Source organism: Stenella coeruleoalba (genome assembly GCF_951394435.1).
Source record: "Stenella coeruleoalba genome assembly, chromosome: 19".
NCBI classification, from domain to species: domain Eukaryota; kingdom Metazoa; phylum Chordata; class Mammalia; order Artiodactyla; family Delphinidae; genus Stenella; species Stenella coeruleoalba.
Genome location: NC_137165.1, coordinates 40,534,098 through 40,548,510, shown reverse-complemented (window position 1 = coordinate 40,548,510; position 14,413 = coordinate 40,534,098). Strand labels below are relative to the sequence as shown.

The window sequence follows — 14,413 nt, the reverse complement described above, 5'->3', positions numbered from 1 at the left end:
TGGCTTGTGACACTTACTCAAAGTTGTGCTGAATCACTGAAGAAGTACGTCAAACTCATGGTCAAACTACAAGGTGCCAGCCCTCGCTGCCCCTAGCCCTCTGCTGCCAGGCCCCCTACCCCTAGTCAGGCTGAAGATGCAGCTGCGCCAGGTGCTGGAGCTCCTGTCCACTCACAGCTGATGAAAGAGAAGCTTTCCTCCTCAGCTGTGACTGCTAGGCCCTCGTGATGGGACAGAGGTCCCAGATCCTTGTTGAAGAGACTGGGTCCCAGATGGAGGCTTTGAAGCTCTGCTTCCAGGAGAACTTGGAGTCGAAGCTCCTCTCCATTTCACCAGCTCCCCCAGGCCTGCGCCAAGCCCCACTCTGTTTTCCCCAGTTCTGGTTGGGGAAAGCCAGGTGTTGTTGGCCACACCTGAAATACGGCGAGGATGGCATGGAGGGCGCAGAATGGTGACAAGGCATTGGGGTCCCGGGTATAATGGTGTCCATCCCCTTGTATGTCAAGGCTGCAGAGTCCGACTAGGGCTGGGTGACCTTCAGCTCCTCGCCCTAAAAGCCCCTGAGTAGCTTGAAGTGAAGACAGAAGAGCACTGCATCCCCCTGGAAAACTTGGTCCAGGATGATCACCACCTGCACAGTAGAGAATAAACATTACAAGGTGCTTTGCATTTGGGGAGCTACCAACTTCAGAGGTGGTCCGCAGTAAAATTTTATATTATTTTAAAATTATTTATTTAGGCTGTGCCAGGTCTTAGTTGCGGCACGTGGGATCTTTTCCTGTTTTTGTTTTTTTTAAAATAAATTATTTATTTATTTTTGGCTGTGTTGGGTCTTCGTTTCTGTGCGAGAGCTTTCTCTAGTTGCGGTGAGCGGGGTCCACTCTTCATCGCGGTGCGCGGGCCTCTCACTGTCGCGGCCTCTCTTGTTGCGGAGCACAGGCTCCAGACGCGCAGGCTCAGTAGTTGTGGCTCACGGGCCCAGTTGCTCCGTGGCATGTGGGATCTTCCCAGACCAGGGCTCGAACCCCTGTCTCCTGCATTGGCAGGCAGATTCTCAACAACTGCGCCACCAGGGAAGCCCCCACGTGGGATCTTTGTTGCTGCATGTGGGCTTCTTAGTTGCGGCGTGCATGTGGGATCTAGTTCCCCAACGAGGGCTGGAACACAGGTGACCTGCAATGGGAGCATGGAGTCTTACCCACTGGACCACCAGGGAAGTCCCTGCAGTAAAATTTTAAATTTCAGCCCCTGCCCCCATCCTTGACCCCTTCTGCCCATTAGTGCTAGAGCAGAGGAAAAATAGGCATGGGTTAAGAATTTGGAAACCTGAGTTCTGTAGAGAGCTCTGCCAAGAGCCTGCTGTGTGGCCCCGGAGAAGTACCTTCTGCTCTCTGGTCCAGAGTGCTCATCAGTGAGAGAGGGAGTAGAGCTGGATGCACTCCCACATCGTTTCTAGCGTTCAATTTTACCCTAGTTGTCATCCCTGACACCCATCTTGCGACCCTCAGATCCTCATCAGCTCTGTCTGTTGGGGAAGGAACACTTTCTCCGTGGACATGGCTAGTAGCTGCTGTTGCTCCTCGCTCAGCTCTGCAGAGGGTAAAGGAGTAGAGACCACGTGAGGGACAGGGGCACAGTCTCTCCCTCTGGTGGGCAGCGGATTGTAAGGCAGCTCTGGTAGTTGGGGTGTGTGTGTGTGTGTGTGTTGGGGGACAGCAGATTCAATCCCCTCCAGGAGAGGATAAGAGAAGATTCCTAAGAGGATACATTCCCCTTTCTTTTAGGAAAAATGGGTGGGTGGGTGGGGTAGAAGGGCTTGCACTTCTTGCCTTTTCCTCGGAGGTGACACCTGGGTTTGGACCCTGAGACGCTCTGCTTTGTAGCTGGTACCACAGCACGCAACCTATGCAGTTGCATTGGGTCCCATGCTTGGTTTAATGCTCTGCTGTTGTCATCTTGAATATTTCTTAATAAATTTTTAACAAGGAGCCCTGTATTTTTCATTTTGCAGTGGGACTTGTAAATTAAGTTGCAGGTCCTTCTTGGTGCAATTGGGCCCAACCCAGTAGGCCCATCAGTCACATCGGAGACTGACCCCATCCCCGCTCCCGACCCTCATCGCTCAGAACTTCCAGCACGTAGAGGATGTATCCAGCCAGTATGGAACGGAGTTTGCTAGAAGTCTCCTGTAGTCATTCGAGGACTGAGTAACCGGGCCCGCCCCTCGGACTCCCAGAACCTCTGGCTTGTTAAAATCCAGGGCCCCATCCACCTGGCAGAGAGATGGGAAGTGATCAGCTAGGTACTCCTGCAGTTAGTGAGACAGAGAGCTCCCCGAGGGAGAGGGAGCAGGTCTCCCCACTCAGAGTGAGGATTCCCTCAGGGCAGGAGCCTAGTCTCTCCCTTAGCATAAAGAATCCTCCCTCGAGTGGACGTGCTGGCTGAGATATCCCTGAAGGAGGCCAGTCACTCCCCATCCAACCTGCATCTGGCCCCCGCAACCCGTAGCCCCGCCCCAGGCCGCCCACTCCCGCCCCCAGCCATGTTAAGCCCCTCCCCTCGCTCCCGTAGTCCCGCCTTCACCATCCGGCCCCGCCCCCGCGGCGGACAGTCTAGCCATCACCAGTTTAGCCCCCCTCCCAGGGACCCCCGCCAGCCGTTTAAGCCCCGCCTCTCGCCCCCTCAGTCCTGCAGTCACCACTCCAGCGTGCTCCGGAACTCCCTCATCACCCCGCCCCCAGCCTCCCGCAATCCCGCCCACTCCGTCCAGGCCCCGCCCCCAGGAGCCCCAGCCGAGCCCCAGCCGAGCCCCAGCCCCGCCCCCGCCGTGTCCCACAGCTCCTGCAGCCTCCACCCCTGGCCCAGCAGCGCCAATCCTTCCCTCAGCCCGGCGGTCTGCTGTTCCGGGTCAGGCCCTTCAGCACCAGCAGCTCCTCGTCCACCTAAGCCTGTAGCTCCCGAAACCTCGTGGGCTCCCGGGGGACCGGCTCAGGCCCAGACAGAGCTATGAGGACAGGACAGAGGTGACTAGGACCCTACTTTGCTCCGTCTGCCTTCACATAACTTCACCCAGAGGGTCCCCCCACCCCCAGGCACAGAGGCCCCCTTCTGAGGCTTGGTGTCCTGTGTCTCCCTCAAGTGCCCCTCCCCAGGGAAAGAGGATCAGGGCAGGGTCTGGTGTGGGGTGACGGGGGAGCTCAGCTCCTTACAGTATTTTTTGATGGACGTTCAGGACCCTGCAGAGGGGAAAGGGACTCCACGGGTGACTGTGACTGAAGAAGGAGGACTGAGAGCCCTAAAGGAAGAGGCGTCCTCCTGACCGCTGGTGCAGCCCCGGGTGGGTTCAGCCTCATCCTGCCTAGAAGAGCCTGGTGGAGCCTGGGGCAGGGGGAGGATGCACTTAAAGGCCCAGGAAACCCGTGGCTGGGATGCCTGTCATCACTGCATCCTGAGAGACCCCTCTGCATCCCACCCACCACCACCCCAGGGTTTTGAGAAAGGGCTCTGGGCTTGAATTCCTCACTTGACCGGTTTCTTTCCTTTGCTGGAGAAGGGGGATCTTTGTGTCCCTCTCGCCTTCTGAGACTTTGTCCCCCATCACCTTATGGGATGTGGAGGGAAGAAGAGTCCTTCAGCTTCTCTCACCTTCGGAGGGGAACAGCTTCAGGTTCTGGTCCTTGAACGGGAGGATGTCTGTGAGGGCTCAGAAATGGGGCACTGGCTGTCACTGACTCCCAACTCCTCCTTCCTGGCCAGCTCGCCTCACCACACACACCCACAGAGTGTGGTCTCCGAGAGGGGAGGAGTGGTGAGAGGTGTATACTTTAGGGAGCTGCACAGAAGGTGTTGGAAGGGGCTGGGGTCATCAGTTGGTTTGGGGGGGCAGAGCCTAAAGAGGAATGGAAGACCCCCACCGCCCAGATTTCAGCCCTGAGACTGGGGGACCAACCCTGGGCTGTCTGCCTCCCCTCCTCTCCTCCACATTCACCCGGCTCCCATCCAGGGCACCCCCCTGCTCTACCCAGTGACTACTGCTTGGGGTAGGCTGATGGTGGTGTTGGGACTGAGAGAGCCCTGGGGAAAGACAGGTCGTCAAGGGGCAGGTGGTGGTGGCGGAAGATGGAAGAGAAATGAAGAGAGGGGAACTTGGCAGAGGGAGGTGAGAACTCTGGCAGGGGCTGGAGCTGTGAGCGAAAAGCACCGGCTGGAGTCTTAAAGCCTGGGGTTTGTTCACAGATTGCCCACTGAGTAGCTGGTGAGCCAATGGACTTTTCCGAGGTAGTTTCCTAAACATGTGAGATGGGGATTGCAATAGCAAGTAGCCTACTTATCTTATGTGAAATAATAGATGGAAAAATCCTTAGAAAAGAGAAGAGCGGTATTATAAAAGATGAAGACGCCATTATTAGGGGAACTGGATGAGAGGCAGGTATGGACGGGAGAGAGGTACATTAGGATGCCCTAATGATGGGCAAGGATGCAGGGGAGATTCAAGGGCTGTGGGAGGGAAGGAGTGGGGGCAAGCGTGTGTATGGATGGGGTGGGGCATGGAAAGCATCTTGGAGGTTCCCAACTCTGAATCCAGCAGCGGTGAGGAGGGGGATGGAATGGCCCCTCCAGTCTCGCTCCCCTCCTCTAGGGTGGCTTCCCTCAGCATCTCACAGCCTCGGTCACCATGTACAGACAGGTTTTCCCCATGCTCCTGAAGCTTCTTAGCTTCTTGTGCTGCGGGGGTGGAGCTGGCTCTGAGTGGGTGAGGCTCTCTTCTGATCCATGTCCAGCTCCCTCAGTGGCACCCCTAGGTCTACCCTTCCCTCAGCCCATTCCCTTGGAAGGAAGCGTGTGTGTGTGTGTGTGTGTGTGTGTGTGTGTGTGTGTGTGTGTGTGTGTCTCAGAGGGACAGGGGACCTGTGGGTTCTAGTCTTGCTTCTTCCCTGACTCCCTGTGTGACATTGGACAACTCACCATCCCTCTCTGGGCCTTTTCGTAAAGTGAAGACCCCTGCCATCTCTGATAGCCTGAACCCCTCTGGGTGGGGGCATACCCCTTGGTGCCAGCCCCCTTGGCTGGCCTGGCATCCTCAACCTGCCTCCCCACCTCAGTCAGCAGCTCACCCCTTCTTAGGTTTTCCAGATCATTCACAATGCTGAGGTTTTGGATGTCCATGGAATTTTGACATTTGCTGCTGACTGTGACAGAGATATTCACCAGGTGCCCTACGACTGCAGTCTTGGTGATCTTGGAGTCTTTTCTTGGTTCTCCGGGACAGACACCATGCCATTGTGCTTGTTCCCATACATCCTTTGAGAGAACCTTCCCTGATGGCTTGACTCTGCATGATAAATTGCCCCGACCCCTAAAATGAATAAAAATTGAGTGCTGACTTCAGACATTAGTTTTAGTGTGGGGACTTGAGTTTATTTTGTTTGTTTGTTTTGTTTTGTTTTTCAGTACGCGGGCCTCTCACTGTTGTGGCCTCTCCCGTTGCGGAGCACAGGCTCCGGACACGCAGGCTCAGTGGCCATGGCTCACGGGCCCAGCCACTCTGCAGCACGTGGGATCTTCGCGGACCGGGGCACGAACCCGTGTCCCCTGAATCGGCAGGCGGACTTTCAACCACTGCGCCACCAGGGAAGCCCTTTTGTTTTTTTTTTAAACATTCTAAAAGAGGAAGAGAGTAATCGTCATAAGTGCAGAAATGAGTATTGTGACTGGGAGGAGATAAGCTGGATTTTCCAGGGACCTGAGGCAGGTGTGTGGGTGTGGTGGTGATTGTGGGACATCAATTGGGGACAGAGAGACAAGAACAGAGAAGGGCCATGATGTGCTGAATCAGGTGCTGGAGAGCCATCTTCACCCATTCAAAGGGCTGTCGTTTCCAGGAGAGACTGGGCTGCTCTGCACAGCCTCAGGGCAGATCTTGGTCCCATGGAGGAAGGAACAAGGAGGCAGCCCTGGTAGAACAAGCATTTTTCCAATAGTCTTTCTGCATTATTTACTTCTGCCCTCATAGGAGGGAAACTTTCTCAAATGCATCACGGGCTCCCTGTCCCTGAAAGTGGACACTCCAAGATTTGACCTCTTTTGCAGGTAACTCAAAGTCAGTGAGATTAATAGTATGCATTTTGCCAACATCCATAGGCCCCTTAGAGGCGGGGAGAATAATTTGTCCACACAGGGTCATTTAGAAGACACTACATGTAAATTGGTGCAGCCACTATGGAAAACAGTACGGAGTTCATCAAAAAACTAAAAATAGAGTTGCCATATGATCCAGCAATCCCACTCCTGGGCAAATACCTGAAGAAAACTGTAATTTGAAGAGATACATGAACCCCAATGTTTACTGCAGCACTATTCACAATAGCCAAGACATGGAAACAACCTCAATGTCCATCAACAGATGAATGGATAAAGAAGATGTGGTACATATATACAGTGGAATACTACTCAGCCATAAAAAAGAATGAAATGAAATAATGCCATTTGCAGCAACATGGATGGACCTAGAGATTATTGTACTAAGTCAGAAAGAGAAAGACAAATATCATATGATATCACTTATATGTGGAATCTAAAATATTACACAAATGAACTTATCTCCAAAATAAAAACAGACTCACAGACGTAGAGAACAGACTTGTGGTTGCCAAGGAGGAGGAGGGGTGGGGGAGAGATGCATCAGGAGTTTGGGATTAGCAGATGCAGACTATTATATATAAAATAGATAAACAACAAGGTCCTACTGTATAGCACAGGGAACTGTATTCAATATCCTGTGATAAACCATAATGGCCAAGAATATGGAAAACAATGTAGGTACTTCCTTGTTGGTCCAGTGGCTAAGACTCCGTGCTCCCAATGCAGGGGGCCAGGCTTTGATCCCTGGTCAGCGAACTAGATCCTACATGCCGCAACTAAGAGTTTGCATGCCACAACTAAAGATCCTGCATGCTGCAACTAAAAAGATCCCACGTGCCACAACTAAGACCCGGCACAGCCAAATAAATAAATAAATATTAAAAAAGTAAAAAGAATGTATGTACATGTATAACTGAATCACTTTGCTGTACACCAGAAACTATCAAAACATTGTAAGTCAACTATACTTCAATAAAATAAATTTAAAAAAAGAAGACATTACAGGGCCCTACTGCATTGCTTTTTGAGTTCTTAAAAATACTTTTAGGAAGGTCTCTCCCTGCTCTCAGGCTGTTGATACTCCCTGCTATTATTCTATCTGTAGTGAAATTTTTTCCTACTTCAAATATACTGCTTCTAACCTGTTGTATCAAGGAAACCATAGTTCCAAAATTATTAGAACTCTATGTAAAATAAGATTTTAAAACATAGGCGAAATAAATGGGTTCTGAGTGAGTGCTCCTGTGAACAAAGTATCTGAACCTTTGCTTTAGATGCCCCTTTTGGGCTCACGTGGCCCCTGCGCACACCTCTGTCGCCCGGGCTGTCATCACTAACTGTCAGGTCTTCCAAGGATGGGCACCACAATTTCCTCATCTTTGAATCTGCAGCACCTGGTATGTAGTAGTAACTCAATAAATGTTTGTTGAATGAGCCAGTGGACTTGTGGTGGCATGCGCTTTGGCAGCTAAGATGCCTTGCTCTGTCTGCTTGGTTTTCTGCCTTCCTGGTTTGGGAAATCATGCCTTACAGGCAACCGAGGTTACTGATAACAGGACCCCAGAGAAACGAGAGGAAACTGTTTCTGGTTGGAACTCCCCATAGTCTAATGGGGGAGGTACTTGGAAGAAGCTGCCTGGGTTCTCCTGGTTTTGATACTGACACCCCTCATTCAGGGTTGCACTTGGAATGTCTGCACAGGAGCCCAGGACAGGAAGGGTGGGGCACTACTTCTTAAGGGCCTCCCTCAGCTCCCTTGTACTCGGTTTGTTCTCTCTCCACTTCCTTTAGTAGATAACTAGGCTTTGTACGTGCTTCAGTCTCTGTGTCTGGGAGATGTCTTGGTCTCACCAACATCAGAGCTCCCCAAAGAGAAAGGACCTTATTTCTTCCATTAGTCTGGGGGTTCCCTGAGAGATAGGGTCATAGCTCTCCTCCTCAGACTGGGGCTCCCTGAGGGCAGCACCTGCTTTCTCTGCTGCTCCAGAAGCTAGTGGTGGAAGGGCTGAGTGAGGGACTCTCCTCTCCTCCCACCTCCACCCACAGACCACCGGCTCCAGGGTGCTGCCCATGGATGACAAGCCGGGATCTGCCTTCCTGGGTTCTTGCATCAGAGCTGGACCAGGCATGTGGCTGGGCTCTCTTGGTAGCTGGCAGCCTTTTTTTTTTTTTTTTTTTTGGCTGTGTTGGGTCTTCGTTGCTGCGCACGGGCTTTCTCTAGTTGCGGCGAGCGGGGGCTACGCTTCGTTGCGGCGCGCGGGCTTCTCATTGCAGTGGCTTCTCTCGTGGCGGAGCACGGGCTCTAGGCGCACGGGCTTCAGTAATTGTAGCACGCGGGCTCAGTAGTTGTGGCTCACAGGCTCTAGAGCACAGGCTCAGTAGTTGTGGCGCACGGGCTTAGCTGCTCCGCGGCATGTGGGATCTTCCTGGACCAGGGCTCGAACCCGTGTCTCCTGCATCGGCAGGCGGATTCTTACCCACTGCTCCACCAGGGAAGCAGCTTTGTTCCTGGCTCCAGCACATCCCGATGGGAGAGGTTGGTCTTGACATAACGTGTCCCCCTTTCCTCTGTACCAGGCAGAAGGTCCAGAAACAGGCAACCGAAACGAGGCCATCCAGCTGCCTTGCCAGGGCCCACGTGGCGTCTCGGAACACTGGTCCTATGATCACTGGTCTCCGGCAGAGATAAGGATGGGGCTGAAACCACTTCTGTCACGCCTTCCTGCCTGCCCAGAGGACAAACACAACCCAGAGGCCAGGGTGCTGATGGTAGGGCTTAGGGGTTCAGTAACTGGTGTCCTAGCAGGAGCCTCTCTGAGGCTGTGGCGGCCCCACTTTGCCCAGTCTCCTGTGATGGGCTGAGCCGAAGTTACTGCGTTGGACACCCCCCTCACACCAAGTTCTGACTCAGAGACCCCAACTGGCTTGGGCGAAGAGGTCTCTCCCTGGGGAGGAGAGCCGGTGAAGCATCTGTCTGCCACCTCCCTACCCTGCCCCCCCATATTCTGCCCCACTTGTCCTCCCTCTCCTTTCCCTCCTGTCCTAGCTCCAGAGAGGGAAAGAAATTTGAGCCAGAGGGGAGCCATAATGATAACTGGTGGGACGTTTATTATCCAGGGCTCCAGGACCCCTCCTGATCCGGGCTCCAAGCAAAGCTTCCCTCCCTGGATCCTTTCCCATCCTGAACTTACCTCTGAGCATTGGGGTTAGGGGTGACGGTAGGGGAACCCACTCTCTGCAGACCTTAAAGATGCTATCTCCGCTGCTCAGGATGACAGGAAGTTGAATGAGCCTCCAGGAATGGGCATCAACGATAGGGACACGGTGCCCCACCCGACCCCCACCCTCCCACCCCCATGGGTCTCCACAATCTATTTCCCAGAACCTAGGGAGATGAGTCCCAGCCTGATTCCAGAAGGGGGTGGGTGAGCAGAGTGGGACAGATTCTGAGAGTGGCAGGGGAGGGAGTGACAGAGGGTTTGATAGGGATGGGGCCAGGATTCTAAGGCCCAGGCCAGGATGTGGCTGGGTGGACGGTCAAAGGTACAGCCTGAAACTTCCCACATCCAAGTTCTTTCCTCCATCCCTGAGCACCTCTGGAAATGAAGAGGGAGGCCCATGTCCCCTGAGAAAAGAAGATGGGGGGCTGTCCCATGTTCTTCTGAGATGAGTCAAGTTGAGGTTTCCTGGATGAGGTGAGGAAGCTCAGCGTTGGAGTGGTGGGAAGAGCCTCAGGGATCGAGAGAGGAGGGGGCAGGGCTGGAAAGGAGACAGGGAAGTCAGGATGGGTCAGAGGGACGAGGGGAGGTGACTGGATTCCTCTCTGCCGCTCCTTGAGTGGCCGCCTATTCTGCCCCAGGCTCTGCCGTAAGTTGGGTGGAACCCTGGTTCAGTGGTTCTTATCTTCAGTTTCTACTATGGGTTCCAAGAGCTTTCCCAAAGTGGCTGTTTCCTCCATGGAAGCCACGTGATGTATCACCCTCACAGGGGCAAGGGACAGGGAGTGTTGGCCCCTTTGGATCCCTTGAAAAGCCTATTTGGTGATAGGGATGTCTCGTATGGCCCCCTCCTTCAGCCAACCTGGTCTCTGCCCTCCCCCTCTGCCCAGGAATTCTTTTACTAACTTTGGGCACATCTAGTTTCTCCCTACCCCTTGCTCAGACTCCCGCTGAGAGAAGGGACAGACAGCTAAGAGAGTACCGGCTCCCTCTTCTTTTGCTTCCTGTGCACCCTGAGCAGGCTGGAGACTGATGCCTGGGCTTTGGCCTCCTTCCCGCCTCCCTTGTTGTCCTCCCTCCATGTCCCCTTCCATTCCCCATCCTTCTTCCATTCCATCATCATTAATGCATAGGCCCTGGCATGCCTGGCAGACAGGCTCTGGTGTCAGGAGCTGGGAGGTAGCATGGGAGAAAGGAGCTGGCACGCAGCCCAGTGGGAGCACCCACACCAAAGGGGTGGTGGAGGTAGCAGAGAAGGTCTCAACACCCTCCCACTCCTCACTGCGGGGCCACATGTGTTCAACAAACTAAATGATAAGAAAGAGATCGGGGCATTAATAAAGGGGCTTTATTGGATTGTCCAGTGATGTTCTGGGGATGGGAAACCTCCCCACCTCCCTTCCAGCTCTCTAGTGACCCATCCCCAGCTCAGGCAGAGCAGAAAGTTCTTCTCCCCCAAGAGCAAGGGTTCAGGAAGCCCTTCTGGGTAAAAAGGAGAGAGCAGAGAGATAGGGAATCTCTGGAAAAGGAAGCAGGGAACCCTAAACCAGGGGGTCACAATAGAAGGTACAGGGAGAAGAGCCTGGGGCCGTGAGAGAGGCAAGAAGCATGGGGCAGGGGGCGGGGAGGGGAGCTTTTCAGCAGAGGCGGCGGGAGAAGAGAGGAAGAGCCCACGGGGTCCTTTCTGACCTCACTGCCACCTTGGTCCCGCCATCCCCTTGCCCCTCTATGCGCCCTCTTCTCCAGCCCCCAGATATGTCTTGCCGCTGCTCAGACTTTCGAAGTTTTACATCTTCTTCGTCTTGGTCCACCGTCTTTCAGCTGGGGGCCTCCCTCTTCTGCCCAAAGCCCCCCTCATTCTCGCGGAGTCAGTTCAAACATCCATACGGCGCAGGCTTTGAGATCACCTCCGCCACGCTCTCAAGCTGCCTGCTCCTACCTCCAAGTTGGCATACGTGACCATCTACCATCGTTCTCTGTTCTGGGGTCCCCCCATCACTGTGGGCTCAGAAGCTCTGGGTCTCTGAGTCTAGCACAACCCAGACCCAGCGTCGGCATCAAAACTCCCAGGCACCAAAGATGGTGCTGGAGGAGTGAGAGAGATCAGGTGTTTCGGGGAGACAGAGGAGGAAGGAGGTGGAATTGGGGGGTGGGAAGGGGCTGCAGAGGAGGCAGAGGGGGTGGGAGGAGAGGAGAGGGCATAGGAGCAGGGGTGTGGGGTGCAGGGTCGGAAGAGTAGCCCTGGTCATCAGACCACGGTGCTGAGGGTAGAGGAGTCCTCAGAGTGCACAGGCGGCACGGGGGCCCGCTTGAGGGGACGTCGGGTCCCATCCCGGTTCTCCCACACGTACTGGGCCAGATAAGCCACCACCAGCACCAGCCAGCCCCCCATGGTGACCAGCAGGGCCACGTCGGTGCTGTGCCGGGCCCCGCCCCGCCCCGTCCCACACAGCTCTTCCTCCTCGACCAGCGGCAGGAACTCCTGCCCCACGAGGTCTGATCGGGCTCCCGGGCCACAGACGATGCCCGTCTCAGTGCCTGGTGCCAGCCTCACCCGCTGAAGCACCTCCTGCAGGGCGCAGTCGCAGCGCCACGGGTTGGCAGACAGGTTCACTTGGACCTGCAGCCCCGCAAAGGCCTCCACGGGCACCGAGGCCAGCTGGTTGGCAGAGAGGTCGAGGTGGCGCAGCGTGCCCGCCAGGCCCTGGAAAGCGGCCCCTGAGACGTGGGCAAGGACATTATGGGATAGATCCAGCTCCTCCAGGACAGGCAGGTGCTGGAAGGCCCCAGCCGGCACGGACGCCAGCCGGTTGGCGTCCAGGTAGAGCTTGCGGGTGTCATTAGGGATGCCGTTGGGCACAGCCCTCAGGCCTGCCTGGCTGCAGCGGAATGTCCGCTCCCCAGCTTCTTCTGCCACGTAGCAGCCCTGGGGAGACAGCCGGGGGCTGGGCACAGTGCCCCCTGTGCCTATCACCAGCAGCAGGGACAGGAGGTGACCAGCTGGTGGGAGCATGGCCGCAGATTGGCATAGTCCTGGAGTGGAGTAGGATCTGGGGAAGAAAAAGCCCCGTAAATGAAGAATAAGTCCAGAGAATTCCATTCCCACGGCCAGCATTCTCTTCCTGAAGTCCCCCTGTGGATTCCTTTTGGGCCGGGGCCTCTCCTTTGGGAGCTCTCTCAGGCCTGCGTGGCTTTTTTGCTTCTTTGGGGTCCAAGACTCCTTATTGGGCCCTTTGGGTAGAGGGTCCCCTGGGCCTGAGACTCTTCTAGGGTCTCTTTGATTCTGGGAGGCTAATCTATGAAGTCTCTTGGTCCAAAGCCCTACTGGTCATTCTGGGTCTGGGGGCTTCTCAGTGTCTGCTTCTGCTCATGTATTGATTTCCTTCATTGGAATACAGGCTTTTCCTGCCAGCCTACCTGGATGGCTGCCAGGTGGACCAGGTAGGCCCCAGAGAGCCCGATCAGCAACAGGGCTTTGCAGCGTCCAGCTAGGCTAGGTGATTCAGGCCCCAGCTCCTGTACCCATTCACCCTTTCTCCTGGAACGTCCGCCCCTCTGCCCGTCCCGGCTTTGTCCTCTCCGCCCCACTCTTCCCCCCTGTCCTCTCCTTCCTCCTCCCAGCCTCTCACCCCTGTTGGTGGGAGAGCCTTCTCCTGTGCTGCCGTCTCCCCGGAAGTAGCCTCCCTGCTGCTCGGCTCTGGAGACCCGCTTCCTCCTCCAGAAACCTTGCTCTCTCGCTTGTAGCTGCTGGAAGTTGGGGGCTGGGGCCCAAGAGTGTTGGGTTTCCTGGCATATGACTCCAGGCCCCAGGTGTCAGATACCTGAGCCATGGCCTGGCCAGGCGATGCCAAGAGAGGGCAGATCCTGGACCCTGATGAGCTCTGCCTTGGGAAGACTGGGCCCCAATTCCATTCCCTGCCTCAGGCTCCCCTTCCGAGGCCTTGACATGCTATCCTCCATCCTTCCTCTCCCAGCTGGGGCTGAAACTCTGCCTCTTAGAACCTCTGCCCTCTGCCCAGAGCCTGTCTGAGCAGAGGGATCCCTGCTTGGCAGGCTTGGGGGGCAGAACTGGGGTGGGCCCCCTCTCACATCCACTGTCTCCTGAACTCATCTCCCTTCAGCTCCATACCTCCCTTCTGCCCTCCTACAGTGCACTGTCTCCCATGGTGAACAAACTTTCCTCAGCCTTTTCCTTGGAAAACTTGTCTCTCTCTCTGCAGAGGACCTCATCTCCTGGCTCCTCGCAGGGTACCCGACCTCCTTGCCTGGCAGGGGGCACTGCGTTAGTTCTCTGCACTGTTGGTAGACGGCCCCTCAAGGAGTTGGAAGGGGTTCTTCAAGGTTTCTGAAGTCCAATATGGTCATCTACAAGTTTTCACGCTGATTTTCTGTTCTGGATTGGAGCTGACTGAGATTCTCTTAGTTTGCTGGGGCCTTGAGCTCCCAAGTTGGTACTGTTAACTCTCCTTCAGGCCCGGGAGTCAAGGAGGGCTTGTACGACTTATTCCCCAGGGTCTTTTGATCCCTACCATCACGTGCAGCCATGCCACCCCATCACACCACCCTTTTTTAATGTAAAGGAAGGGAACAGAAAACTGGGTGTCACAGAGATTTGCACAAAGGAGCCTGAGGTCATACGCTGTGGAGACCTTTCTGAGAAGGAAAACCTTGCTGGATTTTGTAAGAGACTATGGGTGACCCGGATCGGACAACAGAAGTGAGGGCCCAGTGCAAAATGAAAATGTGGGGCTCCTTTGTTCAAAACTGTTAAGAATTTCAAGACGGCAACCACAGCACATCGTAAAACCAGGTGCAGGGCCCTTCTGAATGCAGGGCGTGAGGCCCTGTGGGACTGCACAGGTCGCAGGCCGCTGAAGCTGGCCCTGTAGGTGACCTTTGGACGAACGATTTCAGACGCGTGATGGAAGCCAGAATCAGAGGGTAGGATACTGGATGATGTTATCTGTGGGCATGTATTTACCACTGACTCATTCTGGTGACATCAACAGGGTCATTTCTCAGACTCCCGTTTGTCCAAGGAATCAGATAAGACA

At 54.9% G+C, this 14,413-nt stretch overlaps 1 protein-coding gene across 1 annotated transcript; it reads right to left on the bottom strand.

The window, feature by feature from the left end:
• Positions 1–11,607: 11,607 nt before the first annotated feature.
• On the bottom strand, positions 11,608–12,476 carry LRRC3C (leucine rich repeat containing 3C; the record flags this gene model as incomplete). Its single annotated transcript, XM_079904893.1, has 1 exon — positions 11,608–12,476. The coding sequence occupies exon 1, from the start codon at positions 12,472–12,474 to the stop codon at positions 11,608–11,610; it is 867 nt and encodes a 288-aa protein (XP_079761019.1). The 5' UTR covers positions 12,475–12,476.
• Positions 12,477–14,413: the final 1,937 nt, after the last annotated feature.